This window comes from Nelumbo nucifera, chromosome 8, assembly GCF_055504915.1.
Source record: "Nelumbo nucifera cultivar China Antique chromosome 8, China Antique-T2T, whole genome shotgun sequence".
NCBI lineage: Eukaryota > Viridiplantae > Streptophyta > Magnoliopsida > Proteales > Nelumbonaceae > Nelumbo > Nelumbo nucifera.
Genome location: NC_142656.1, coordinates 9,377,691 through 9,390,895, shown reverse-complemented (window position 1 = coordinate 9,390,895; position 13,205 = coordinate 9,377,691). Strand labels below are relative to the sequence as shown.

The 13,205-nt window shown below is 39.9% G+C and overlaps 1 protein-coding gene across 1 annotated transcript; it reads left to right on the top strand.

Moving 5' to 3' along the window:
• Positions 1–6,591: 6,591 nt before the first annotated feature.
• Positions 6,592–11,561, top strand: PAP2 (phytochrome-associated protein 2). The gene is made up of 5 exons (XM_010251334.3): positions 6,592–8,217; positions 8,855–9,087; positions 9,586–9,727; positions 10,348–10,409; positions 11,161–11,561. Exons 1-5 carry the CDS (start codon positions 7,661–7,663, stop codon positions 11,196–11,198), a joined length of 1,032 nt encoding a protein of 343 aa, XP_010249636.1. The 5' UTR covers positions 6,592–7,660; the 3' UTR covers positions 11,199–11,561.
• The last annotated feature ends 1,644 nt before the right edge of the window (positions 11,562–13,205 follow it).

The window sequence follows — 13,205 nt, the reverse complement described above, 5'->3', positions numbered from 1 at the left end:
TCACTACGTCTCAATTTTCACCCCTTTTATCGGTCCCTCTCAATTTGCACATTTTCTTGTATTTTTAGACCGCACGAGACAAGCTGTAGTCTTGTAGTTCAGTTGAATTGTTGGATAAAACTTTCATTGATGCGTGCAGACATGTGTTTGTGGGTAAGGGGGTCAATGGACCGGTTTTGGATTGGACCCGTTCAGTCCAAAATCAATTTGGGCAGATTGGACAGACCAATAAGGCATATTAGATTGGACCGATCCAGTCCAAAATATTTATTAGATTGGATTGGACTTGGTCCGTTCATAACAAATTTATATTGGATTGGGTTGTATTAAGCCAATATCTGGTCCATTGATATAAGATACGAATACGTGTCAATGGATCGGATTTAGGTTGAAACCAATCTAAATCAAAATGAATTTGAACAGATTGGGCGGTCCAGACATTGAATTAGATCGGTCCATATTAGTCCAAAACATTCATTGGATTAGACCTGATCCATTTATAAAGGACTCACATTGGACTGGATCGGATCAGACCAAATCCAATTCAATTGACACCCCTATTTGTGGGCCGTTATTAAGGCCTTATAATTGTGGTCATTAGTAGGTGTAAGAAGTCAAAGTCATTGGACCTGTTATTCTCGAATCTCAATGTTGCATCCTTTGTTGAATGGTTACTGGTGAACGTGGTCTGGGCCTACAAATAATTCATGGTGATACTTTTGGATCCCCTAGTGGAAGCACATCGAGTATGGGGTCGATCTGGTGGTGTCCATAACTGGGCTAGAACGTCAAGCTTGGATTCTTGTGTTCATTGTGACACCCTCCCACCCACCGTTGCAGGTACAAAGTATTACATCCAACATGTGACTGGACCTTGAATCCTATCCATGATCTAACCTTTCGGTAAAAAATGCATGGCAATAAACTTTTCTTACCTTCCTAGAGAATATGCTCACTAATACATAATAAGGTTTCAAAACACTGCAACATATTGGTGCATATTGTACGATATGTATTGATTTTTTAACCCATTGAAATATTCTTTATAGTTATTTAGTTTTTTATGAATTTTAGGTTTTTTTTTTTTTTTTTTTTTTTTTTTTTTTTTTTTTTTTTATGTTCAAACATTCTAATCCTACCTAACATGTTTATCTAAGCCTTGTTCCAACTATATGGGGTCGATTACATTATGAGTGCTTTAAAGTTTTTTTTTTTTTTGTATTAATAATTGCCTGACACCCCCATAGGGGCTGTTATTTTTTGAAGTAAAAAATACATTACATCAACAACCTCAAATAATCACATAATTCTTTTTCTTATAGATATAAGAATAGAGGGATTTGAAACCGCACCACCAATAGGACAATTCATCCAACGCAGCAACTGGGCTACCCCTCAGGTGGTAAGCACTTTAAGTTTGTTATTCATTGTTTTCCTAATCATCACTTCAACTTGCAAAAGATCATTTCTTAAGGGATAGTTACTCTTCAATCTCCATATGATATTGATAATTTGATACACAGGCTTTCCACCTTCCATCCCATCAGCTACAGTCTCCTCCAGAAAGCAAAATCCTCTCCCTCTTGACACTTGATTTTGGCTGGCTTATCATCCATCTTAGCCAGGAACAGAGATATGCAAATTGAGGGAGGTCATTCTGTTGTGCTTTCCAGTTCCACTCTTAGTGACGTGATCGTTAACGCCCAGGGCAGACGGTAGACCATGGGGTTAGTTGTTCAGAGGTTATCAAATCAATGGTGATTGGTGAAGGGGAATCATCATCCTCTACACTATGAGACCTGTCATAATTTGATTCAAGAAACAACCACTGTCCATTGATTTACAGGAGTCAAAAAACTGAAAAGAGGTTAAGTCTTAATTTTTCACCTCGTGTCCTTCTCTCTTGATTCTTTCTTTTGACTCCTCAAAACAAACAAATTTGGAAGTACAGTGATGATGGGCATCAGCCATGAACTCATGAGCATAAATCCTCCATGGTTCTTGTATTGGGCCAATCACCTACACACAGACAGGCACATAAAACCCATCATGCCATGAGTGTGAGCTGGTCCATGATGGGTCCCACAACCAGGCTGACGGGGGCATATCTTGATTGGCCCAGCAGTGTCCGGCCCAAAGAGGATGTGAAAGCCCATTTGTCTCAGAAGAAGGCATCTTTTAAACTTTAACTTTTAAAGTGATACACATGTACTGCTGGTGCCGGGTCCCACACGCATGCGTGGCTAGTGTGTAAGTAAATAAGCTATTGACCACAAAAATGCTACATATTGATATTTCATTCAATAATGGCGCATTGGACCAGAAACCAGAAAGTAGGCCGATTCCGGTCACTTGTTACTGTTGAAGCAGCTTCAGGACTCTGGGAGTCAGGTGGTGCGTGCTAGAATAAGATTCATCCTGTCTCCGTAGTCCGTCCTACTCCTGCCTGCCTCTCCAAGAATCAATCGTCAAGTGTTACTCCATCCAGCTCTCTGTATATTATATATTATTCCCCATCCCATCACCTCTTGCTAACAATTTCTTTTCCTCTTTGTTTCCTCAAAGTCAAATCCCAATTTCCCAAGTTTAATGGGTCTGTGAAACAGCTGGGCAAAGGCCCATTTGTTTTTGGGTTTAGAATTTTGGACTTTGGATGGAGGTGTAATTCAGTAATTGGACGGTTGGACCTTGCCGTCACCTTTCAGCCTTTGGTGTTACTGTTGGATAAGGGTTAAGGAAAAGAGAAGAAACGACGTAACGTAATTCCGTAAATTATCTACCTTGTCCTTGAGCCGCGTGGGGCTCACTGTAGCAATCGTGCGCGGCATGTAGGACCCACAATTGATACCACCAAAGCGTAGAGCTGCGTAGGATTGGGATTAGGATTTAAGAGGAGAGGGTGAAAGATGCCTCCGTTAAAAAAAAACGCCCATTTCAGTATTTCACTTTCGGGAATCAGGCATCAGCTTTCTCTCATCATGAGTCAGATGATGCCTGATGCGCTTAACTTAGTCAACCAAAACGTAAAATAACCCCAAAACAAAATATTCATGATGTAGACAATTTGATTGACCCGATCCATTTAATTCCGGTCTGCTGCATCGAAAATAGTGTATTATCATACATTTAAAATGGGTCAGGCCAGGGTCCATCTGAAAACCCACATGGCTGGAGTTCTTATCAATATGTCCTTAATGGGTTTCTTTTTTTTTTGCGGTTTTGAGTATAAAGCTCAGATTTGATCAGGAGATAAACAGAGTACAGTTTTTTGCTACTCTTGATAATTCTTGGCCCGTTGGGCTTTAAAGAGAATTCATAAAGTCAATTTCACGTCACGTTGATGGGTCGTGGGTCAATCAATTGAATGGTGGATGATGCTACTTATCATGTACACAAGTACAGTTTCATTATATTATCAATGATAAAGTGCTTTCCTCACGGGAATGCCTAAAGCTAAAGGGTTTTTACTTTTTACTTTTTTTATTGTGACGTTTATTGTTATGGCTTTTAATGAAAACACGCTCATTTCAAAGAAGAGCTCTCAGCTCTATGGTGAATGGTGCTAGTTGGTGGTACGAACTACGAAGTACGAGCCAGGCCAAACTACAACGAACCAGACAGTCTCTGCAGTCTGGACTCTGGATGGGTATTTACTTATTACTGGATGTGGGTCAGCGGGTGGGCCTCCACTTCCCAGTACCCACAGTGCCTCTACGGACGGAGCATTGCATTGGATAACAGGCTCAGCCGCTCAGGCAGCGAGCGAGCTCTTCGACTCCGACTTTTTTGTTTTTAAATTTCCGTAATATAAAATGTGTTTCAATGAAAAGGAATTTTACAGAAATGCCACTGAAAACGACACAGGAGTATTTCTGTCTAAGAACCCCCCGACAGATTCCATTAACGAATCGGGGGGATATCTATCAACCATCCCTTTCTTGCTTTTATGAATGAAACTGATACTTGTATACTTGTAAAAGCCCATTTTGCTTCCAGCCAACGCGTATTTAAATTAAATTAAAGCTTTCCAAAATCAAAAGCAACAAATCACCCAATTAAAGCAAGTCAGAAACGACCTCTGTTATTCCCGGAAAATTACGTGAAAACGTCTCTACTTCCAGAGTCCAGAGTATGCGTATTAAGCCAGGAATAGCTTAAGCCATAAGCCAATGCCAATGGGGTCCTTCCCAAACCCAAAACCAAAAGCTAAAGGGCTTTGTTAGTTGCCTGGGCTTGGCCCTACCAGCTTCCATTCGATCCAACCCAACCCAGCCCGATCCAATTATGAAGAAGTGTGACAATGTTATCGTACATAGGTTGGCATAGGTGAATTTTCTTCATTGAGTAAATGAGAAGCTCCTGGAATCGGAAGCCCCGCTGACCGTCTCAAAAATTATAGAGTTTGGACTTACAAAGTAATTGTACACTTTTTTTTTTTTTTAATTTTCTGCTTTGGGCCTACCAACTAAGTAACTCGGCCCCTTCAGATTTCAGATAGGGATAGAAATGATGAACTTGATCCATCATGTCTTATCGATCAAGCCCATTCAAGGACGCAACTAACTGGAGTATTTGAATATTTGATACTACTGGAACCAATTTGACTATTTGAGTAAGCACCTGAACCCGATTCCCTTTAATATATGTATATGGCCCACTAAACCGGGCCTCAAAACCAGCCAACCTCTCCCTACCCCACCACCCAAAGAGGAAAAAACAATATGTCTGGCCGAGGTAACTGGAAAGCTGGTATTTTCCAGGCGACCTGATTTGTATTCCCTGGCCCATGAACGGAATGATCAACCTGATCTGACCCACCAAAATTACCATATACAAGTGTATGTGTAGGGAATCCTATGTACTGTGTATATCACTCTTCAGAGGCTTCAACTTTGAAGTGTGGGCCATCCATCATGGGCCACAATGGTCAAATCTGATCGGTTGTTGTTGTTATTCTCTGGGTAAAACAAGTACTTTTGTGGGTTAGCCCTTGGAAACCAGATTGGACTCACGTGGGTTGTGGTCCAATTAGAGTTAATCCTGGTTTTGGGTTAGAGTTTATGCAAAAGCTGTGCTGCAATGCAAACAATGAAATATATCTGTGCTAGTGTTGTAACTTATAGGTTTATGGGACCCACTTATCTTTGTCGACCCACCAAATTTAGGTGATCAATTTGACAGTTATTGGCTATTTTGTTCGACCTTCTGAAGAAATGGAAGTGGGCAACAATCTGGACATTCCACATCCATTGAAGTGCTTTCCTTTCTTTAGTTGATTCATGGGGTTTTGGGCTCGTCAATAAGATGTGTGGCTCAGGCCTCGGAGTGATCCTGGCCCATATATAGGCCCTGTTTACACAATAGAGAACCGGTGCCTTCTGGTTCTGGATACGAGAAGGAGAACCGTAACTAATACATGTCTACGCAAGTGTCCATGTACTGTTAATTTACAATAAACGAAATTCAACTGCAAAATAATGTAGAAATTAAGTCAAAATCCAAAAGGTAAGGAATTCTAATTCCATGCCTCAGAATCTCAAATCCTGCCTGTAAAGTGGTGGATCTGTTCCATCAAGTTGGATTTGGGCCGACGGCTCATGACTTCTGGATGAGTCTTGTCCAGTTTGGGTCCAAGACTGACACAGATGGTTCCTGCCTTGAGCAGTAGCCAACAGTGGACCATATTGTAGGTGGAAAACACCAAAAAATTTGAATTATTAAGAAGGAATATCTGAATAGGATAGTCCTTACAATTAAGGGTCCGGGTTTGAATTGGCTGAACTGAATTGCTTATTAGTTGGCCTTTTTTGTTGGGGGTGGGGCGGGGGGGTTAAGGCATTAAATTTCTTTTGGTAGATAAAATAACCACGCTGACATGCCATTTAGCCATTTCGGTTCAGACGTTCATCCAGTGATAAAAAGAGGATAAGAAACGGGTTATCTCATAGGGTGTGACTTGTGAGTATACAAACGGGTTATCCATGCCCGGTCCATATAGGGGTAATGGATGGACCCGCTCAATTTCATGCCTCATCCGGTTTCCTGTTTTCATTTCACGCCCGGCGATGCACGAGTGGTGATTCGTAATCGGAACGCCGGGAGATGCCAAAAGTAGTAGCCGGTGGCAGAAGCGTTGAGCCGTCGACCGGGACCCTGGGCCCTGACCACCACAGTACCTGTCGTTGCTGAATCTCAACCCAACAAAGCTTCTGGACCGCTGTTACTCCGATCGATCCTCCGATCGCTGACTTATTTCAAGTTAAAGGAAAAAACAATTCCACTTTTTTATCACAGTTTTACCGCATGTAAAAACGATTAAAAAGTAGAAATTAAAGAGAAAGTACAATTTTCAGATGATAATGCAGTGAATATTCTTCAGGGTTTCGAGATCACATGTTGAACTCTTCAATTCTACCCTAAAATTAATCAAATTGTCTTGAAAATTTCCTTTTTTTTCCTGGTTTGATCTTTAATCATCAATCCAATGCATATTTTTTTTTTCAGATTCGTTACAACTTGATTTTCTAGGTTTTACTCTCGAGATCGACTATTTTATTCATGCCTTTTTTTTTCTGGTGAATATCAACTTTAAACAGGATTTTTTTTGGGGGGGAGAGCTCGCTCAGTCGCTGGTCTGGTCTGGGATGGTGAAGATTACAACTCAGGTTTTCCAAGTCAGATCGTTGAACCTGAAACAGACAACGTTCTGCATCTCAACTGCCGTTTTTTTTTTCTTTTCTCCGTCCTTGTTTTTCTTTTCTGAGTCTTCTACGTTCGAGTGGTGTCAGCTTTCCAGCAATTTCCTTCAACTTCTCTAGGGTTTCGAATTCATTCTCCGTTCGGTTCAAGCCTCTACCTCTTCCCACCCGCATTACTTTAATCCTAATTTTGTTTTTTTCTCTTTTTTTGCACGCTTCAAGTGCGACGAAATATTCTTAAAAAACTAAAAATAATTACCTGGCGAATCTCAACAAGAGATCAGAGCAGGCCAAATCTCCAAGAACTATAATCGTGGATCTGCAAATTTGTCGAGTTGAAAATCCGAAAAGAAAAAAGAATCAGGAGACAGCATTCGTTCAATCCCTTTCTACATTTTTTCCTTCCCGCCTTTTCTCTCTCTTATTTCTCTATCTCCGATTCCGTGCGATTCGTTTCGGTTCCCTCCAAAGCTGCTCCTCTCTCTCTCTCCTCTTTACTCTCGCTATAATGCGCTGCTTTCATCCGCGTATCTTAGCATCACTTTTTTACTTTTTCGTCCGAACAAAATAAATTAAAATGAGCATTATTTCGGAAGACTGCCGGAAACGTTCGGTTTCAGTAACCTGTCGGTGAGGTTGCCGAAAAGGGTGAAAATCGGGAAAAAAACCAAAAGAAAATTACGATAAAAAAATTCCCCAAACCGAAACTGTTTCGGTTTTCTCCTCCCTGTTGCTGTAGAGAGAAAATATAAAATAATAAAAAGCCTACAGAAGGGCCAACGAGACTTCTCTTCTATACATCAACTAAAACCGGCTCGTTTAGAGGTCCCGAAAGCTTCTTTATCCTGCTCTGCTCTCTCGACTCTGGTTCAAATAATCTCTTTCTTCTTCTTGTGCATATTCTTTTTATGCTTTCTGGTTTCTTCTGTCAGGTACTTAGGTGCCTTTGCTGTTGAAGTTTAATGTCTAGGCCCTTAGAACATGATTACATAGGCTTATCAGAGGTTTCTTCCATGGAAGACTCTGAGAAGATTTCTTCTTCCTCCTCCACTGTTTCTACCGAAGAGGAGGAGAAGAAAAATGCACTAAACCTCAAAGAGACTGAGCTCAGACTTGGGTTGCCTGGTTCTGAGTCTCCCGAGAGGAAGGCTGATGCTAGGGTTGGAATTTCCCTCTTGGGGAGGACAGTGGAGGATAAGAACGGCTACTCACTTAGTGTACTGAAAAATTTTGTTTCTGGGGCTAAGAGGGGATTCTCTGACGCTATTGATGATTCTGGGAAATGGGTTTTCTCTGGGGCGCCTAGTGGATCTGAGGTTGATTTGGGGAAAGGAGCTGTATTGTTCTCTCCGAGAGGTGGAAATGGTGGCAAGTCTCTTGCTGTTTTGGAAAACAGTAACCAGCAGCCGGCTTCGGCTGTTCCTGCGCTCAAAGACTTTGTTCCACCGTCGCCCAAGCCGGTCCAGGACAAGAAGCCCCAGATTTCTGCCGCAAATGACCATGTTGCTCCTGCTGCGAAGTAAGTTTATTTCCTTTTAGTTCCATTTCCACATTTTTTCCATGCATACCTAACCTGTGAAAGGGGAGAAATCGACGTATTTGTTCATTTTCTCTTGCTTTCAGCTAAGTAAATTTTTGAGATTGCTGCTTTGCATACAACTCAAGTAAGCCTTGTCTGACCAACCATATCGGGTCGGTTAGATTGCAGCTTTATATGGCAAGAGAAAATTTGGCAGAGTTGTTCATGGGTTTCTTAATTTTTCTCTATGATGTACTCTCCCTCTCCCTCCCCCTCTTTATTCACTTCGCAGATCAATCTCTTTTTTGTTCTTTCTTATATGTTTTAATGTAATTCGCCACACATTGTTTGGACGGACAATGGTTTCCTTCTTCTGAATGGGATGTTGAAGCTCCTCATTGGATACGGGATTGAATTTTGTATGAAATATTATCAAATTTTCTATGCTTTGGTTCTTTACGTCTATGCATTCGCCTGGTTTATTTCAACTAGATGCAACCTTTCTCTCTACTTTTCTGTATTTGTGCTTGCATTTTATTGAGCTGATTTCAGAGGGAAAGAGGGAGTTGATTGGTGTGAACTTTCAGACACGAACGACTTAAGTAAATTTGTTTTCTTTTCTTAATTCCTTGAGCAGGGCTCAAGTTGTAGGATGGCCACCAATTCGATCTTTTCGGAAAAACACCATGGCTACCAACCCAGCAAAGAACAATGATGATGCTGAAGGAAAGTCAGGATCTGCTGGATGTCTATACGTTAAGGTTAGCATGGATGGTGCTCCATATCTGAGGAAGGTTGATCTCAAAACCTATGGCAGCTATACAGAGCTTTCAGCAGCGCTTGAGAAGATGTTCAGCTGCTTTACTATTGGTAATCTCCCCTGTCCCTTACGTGGTTTTTGTAAGGCCTTAACATGATTTATTTTGATGCCAAGATTATGTAAATGCTTGACTCTAAGATGAAAACCTGTTAATACAATTTTCCCATAGAAGTTAGGATAGCCTGTAACTCAGAAAAATAATTTACATTTTGATTACTGAAGAATGCGGAAGACATGGACTGCTTCATTTCTTTCTCTTATATTCTCTAATTATAATAACAATCTTTGTGAAGTAGAAGACTGCACAAACGAATGCCTCTGTCAAGTCATGATGTCTTCCTAGGTTTACCAATTCTACCTTCCCTGTGCTAAATTTAAATTAAAAGCAGGATTGTGACCATTGAATTTTTCAATTATTCCTTCCTCTTTCCTTTTTCTCTTTGATTACCAAAGTATTTCAGAGATTTATGACAGTTCCAAATAATTCTTCACACTCACTCTCATAATATGAAAAAGGTGTTGATTACGCTTTTGCATGGATATTCCAGGGCAGTGTGGTTCTCATGGAGTACCAGGTCGAGATGGGCTAAGTGCAAGTCGATTGATGGATCTACTCCATGGTTCTGAGTATGTTCTAACTTACGAGGACAAAGATGGTGATTGGATGCTCGTTGGTGATGTTCCATGGCAGTAAGTACAAACTCTATTTGATGTACTTGGATTTTCTTGCCAAAATCCCACAAGAGTTTTATAGTAAGATGAGTAAAATCATCCCACACCCAAACCATTCAATCTCAATATCCATTCTCTGGTTTGGTGGGATTTCTCAAAACGGGGCTGATACTATATACTTATCTGATGCAAGTATGCAGCAGAAATGCATAAAATTATGTAAAGAAAGATAAAATACAGAAGTATCACCAATTACTGAGAATCCTTTAACCTGGAAAAAAAGCAAAATGGGAAAAAATAAGAGAAGAAAACGAAATGTTTGTTCTGTCTATTATTGTCTAGAACCATCTCAACTGCAACTTGGCAGTTGGCATGGTTATCTCATAATTCTTGTATCATTTGACATTACGTACTTAGCGACCTCAGTCTACATATTATTAACTGCTCTTGTGGCGTTAATTCAATAAAATGATGAAATCTTTATATGTTATCTTTAGCTGTTGAAACGGTATCCTCTGCTTTTTCTTTGACTGTTTGGTGAGAAAACAGTAGTTTTCCTTGTGATATTTTCTTGCCCTCTGCATTTTTTTTTCAAGGCTGTGTATCTCCATATGAATTTTCTTTTGTTGTTGCTGCAGGATGTTCACCGACTCTTGCAGAAGGCTGAGGATCATGAAGGGTTCAGAGGCAATTGGACTAGGTATTTACTGATATATCCAAAACCTTTCTATGGTATTCTTGTTACCAAGAAGGTACCATGATCTGCCCTTTGACCTTCAACGTCAAAACAGGAACAGGTCCTTGACCATCAGTCACGCCAAACCCCTCCCTCAAAGCAGGCAGAAAAAAGGAAAGAGGAAAAAAGCAGATAAAAAAAAGGGGGGGGGGTAGGGAGGGGTGATGGTGGTCTGCCTTGATTGCCCTGGAGCTTTAACATGGGCAAAAGCTCCTTCTGGAGAACTGATTTGAATCTGTGATAGTGTCTGTACACATTTGTTACTCATTTGCATTTTCCGAATTTACCCTTTATGACGGCCACCACTTCCCACTAAATTAATGTCTATGACCTTGAGGAAGATCATCATGATGCTTTTGCCAACTGAATTGCCTGAATGGTTTTATCATGTCGATAAGCTAAAAGCCATTAGGAGGAGGAACTTCAGCATAATATGAACCTAGTCAGTAGGAGTAGATAGATGCTAACCCAGAAGTCAATATTGATTCAGACAACTTAAGCGCCCAAGTCTGGAGTTGACTTGCTTACTGGTTGGTGGCCTAGACTTTGAAGGCCAAGTGTAGTCTATTGTTATCTTTCCTATTTTTCTGCTTCTAGCTACCTGATTGTTTCATTGATGAAAAAATTTCGTCCTGTTATCAACATGTTATATGCTTCATGTTTACAAAATTCCACATAAACGCTGTGATGAAGTCTTCAATCTGTTGGGTTGCAGCTCCGAGGGCCATGGAGAAGTGCAAGAGTCGGAACTAGCGGCACCGCCAGGGGATTGAAGTTGAATGAAGCCAAAGGCATCTCTTTTCAAGTGTTTTTTAATCGGAGTACCTAGAACAAGGCCTTGGGAACGGGTTCTGAAGTTGGGTACTCTGTTTCCTAATCATATATTTTCTATGTAACTTTGAGGTTTGATGTCTTTCATGGACTGGGGAAAACAAAAGACTTCCTTGTAGGCTGAAGCTGAACTGAAGGTATCATTCATCTCTACGTATGTAAATGGTTTCTCTTTACTCTTGAGACCTTGTTTTCCATCCATTGACGATGGAAATTTTAAGCTAAAGAGAGCGTGATTAATGTCAGAGTCCATCACAAAAAAGTGAAGTCTTTTTGGGCCAAAAAGTGTCGTGTGTGTTGTTGTTGCTTGTTGGTGTTCCCACTCTTTTCACTGGGCAGCCATTATGGGGCCAAGCGACCAGGAACTCTGGTCTCTGAACGGTTTTCTTTTCCATAGTCGGCTCCGTTTTGGCTGAAACGTTCCGAGTAGGAACTATGGTTGCATGCGGCGGGGAAGACGGGCCACGCAGGAAAGGCGTCAGATTCTTGATGGGCCATTCTATGCTATATTATATGTGATGCACAAAGGAAAGGGGTCATTTACAAAAGTTGAATGAAATAAATCAAAGGGCTTAAAAAAAATGAAATAAATCAAAAGGGGGTTGTCCCATCGTTCCACTACAAGCAAATCAACAAAAAATAAAGGCTAAAAGGAAATAGAACCAGTGCTGTAGATGTTTCCTCTCCACTCCTAAAATATCGGCTTTTTAGGATTTTTTTTTTAATTGAATAAATTAAGGATTCCTTCTTTTGGGTTGGCTAAATCTGCCCAATCACCTACAAATGCTTCCCCAATATTCTCTGTTTGGTATAAACAAATGCATTATTGTATTAATTAATAGGTTGGATTTATTTACTCTTTGTTATTAGATAAGTTGCAGTTTGTTTTAGTTTTATCTGTCGTGACCTGGATCTAGGTAATATTCTACCTTTAACAATTCTCTTGTCCTTATTATCAGAAAAAATTAAATATATTATGATGTACATCGTTTGATGAAAATAAAAAGTCACCCCTACTGAAAGACCAAAGTACCCCTATGTTGTTGACTAAAGCCATAGCTTAATAGGGTTTGCTCATTTGGGTTAAACTTTAATATATATATATATATATATATATATATATATATTTGAATATGCAACCAAATTCAGCCACTCTAGAGTTGTAGCGAACCAACTTGATTAATGTGGCTGAGGCTTGGGCAGCTTTTGAAACTTATAATTTGGTCATGCTATCCTCTCTCCACTGGAATATCATCAAAGAGAAGTTAAATATTCAATATTCTCGTCTCAGAAAAGCTAATTTTGCAGCGGATTGACTTGTAAATATGGGTTATGTTGTGGGATCTAGTGGGTTTGTGAGTTTAACTCGGTCGTTTTTTTTTTTTTTAAGTTAAAGGTGATATTTGGCATCGGTGGTGATTTCTTGAAAATTACTGTCAGGTTGAAGTCACATCAGCATTAGAGGAATTGGCATTGAAATTTCCGTTTAGTTGGCCAATTTTAATGATTTTCAGGAAATCGGTCAAAATTGATTATTGGAATCAGCCTTTTTTTCAGGGATTATCTTTTTTTGGTAATTTCTTGATTTCTAGCTGATTCTGATTTTTTGAGTATTACATGGCATTGTATAATACAAAAATAATTGGCTTGAGAATCAGTACCAAACAAACTCAAAGACGATTTCTCAAAACTGGGCTTACATGAGGGAAATGATAGCAAATAATAAAATTTTCCGATTTTCGAAAAAAACACTAATTTCAAAAATCATCGATTAAAAAAAATCAATAAAAAATAACCAGCACCGATGCCAAACATCATCTAAGTGATTGCTGGGGAGGGCTACCCCATGTTGTATAGCCCACTCTTTCCTCAAAATAAAAACACACACACACAACTGGATTAATTAAAATACCAAAGTTTTGGCCTTCT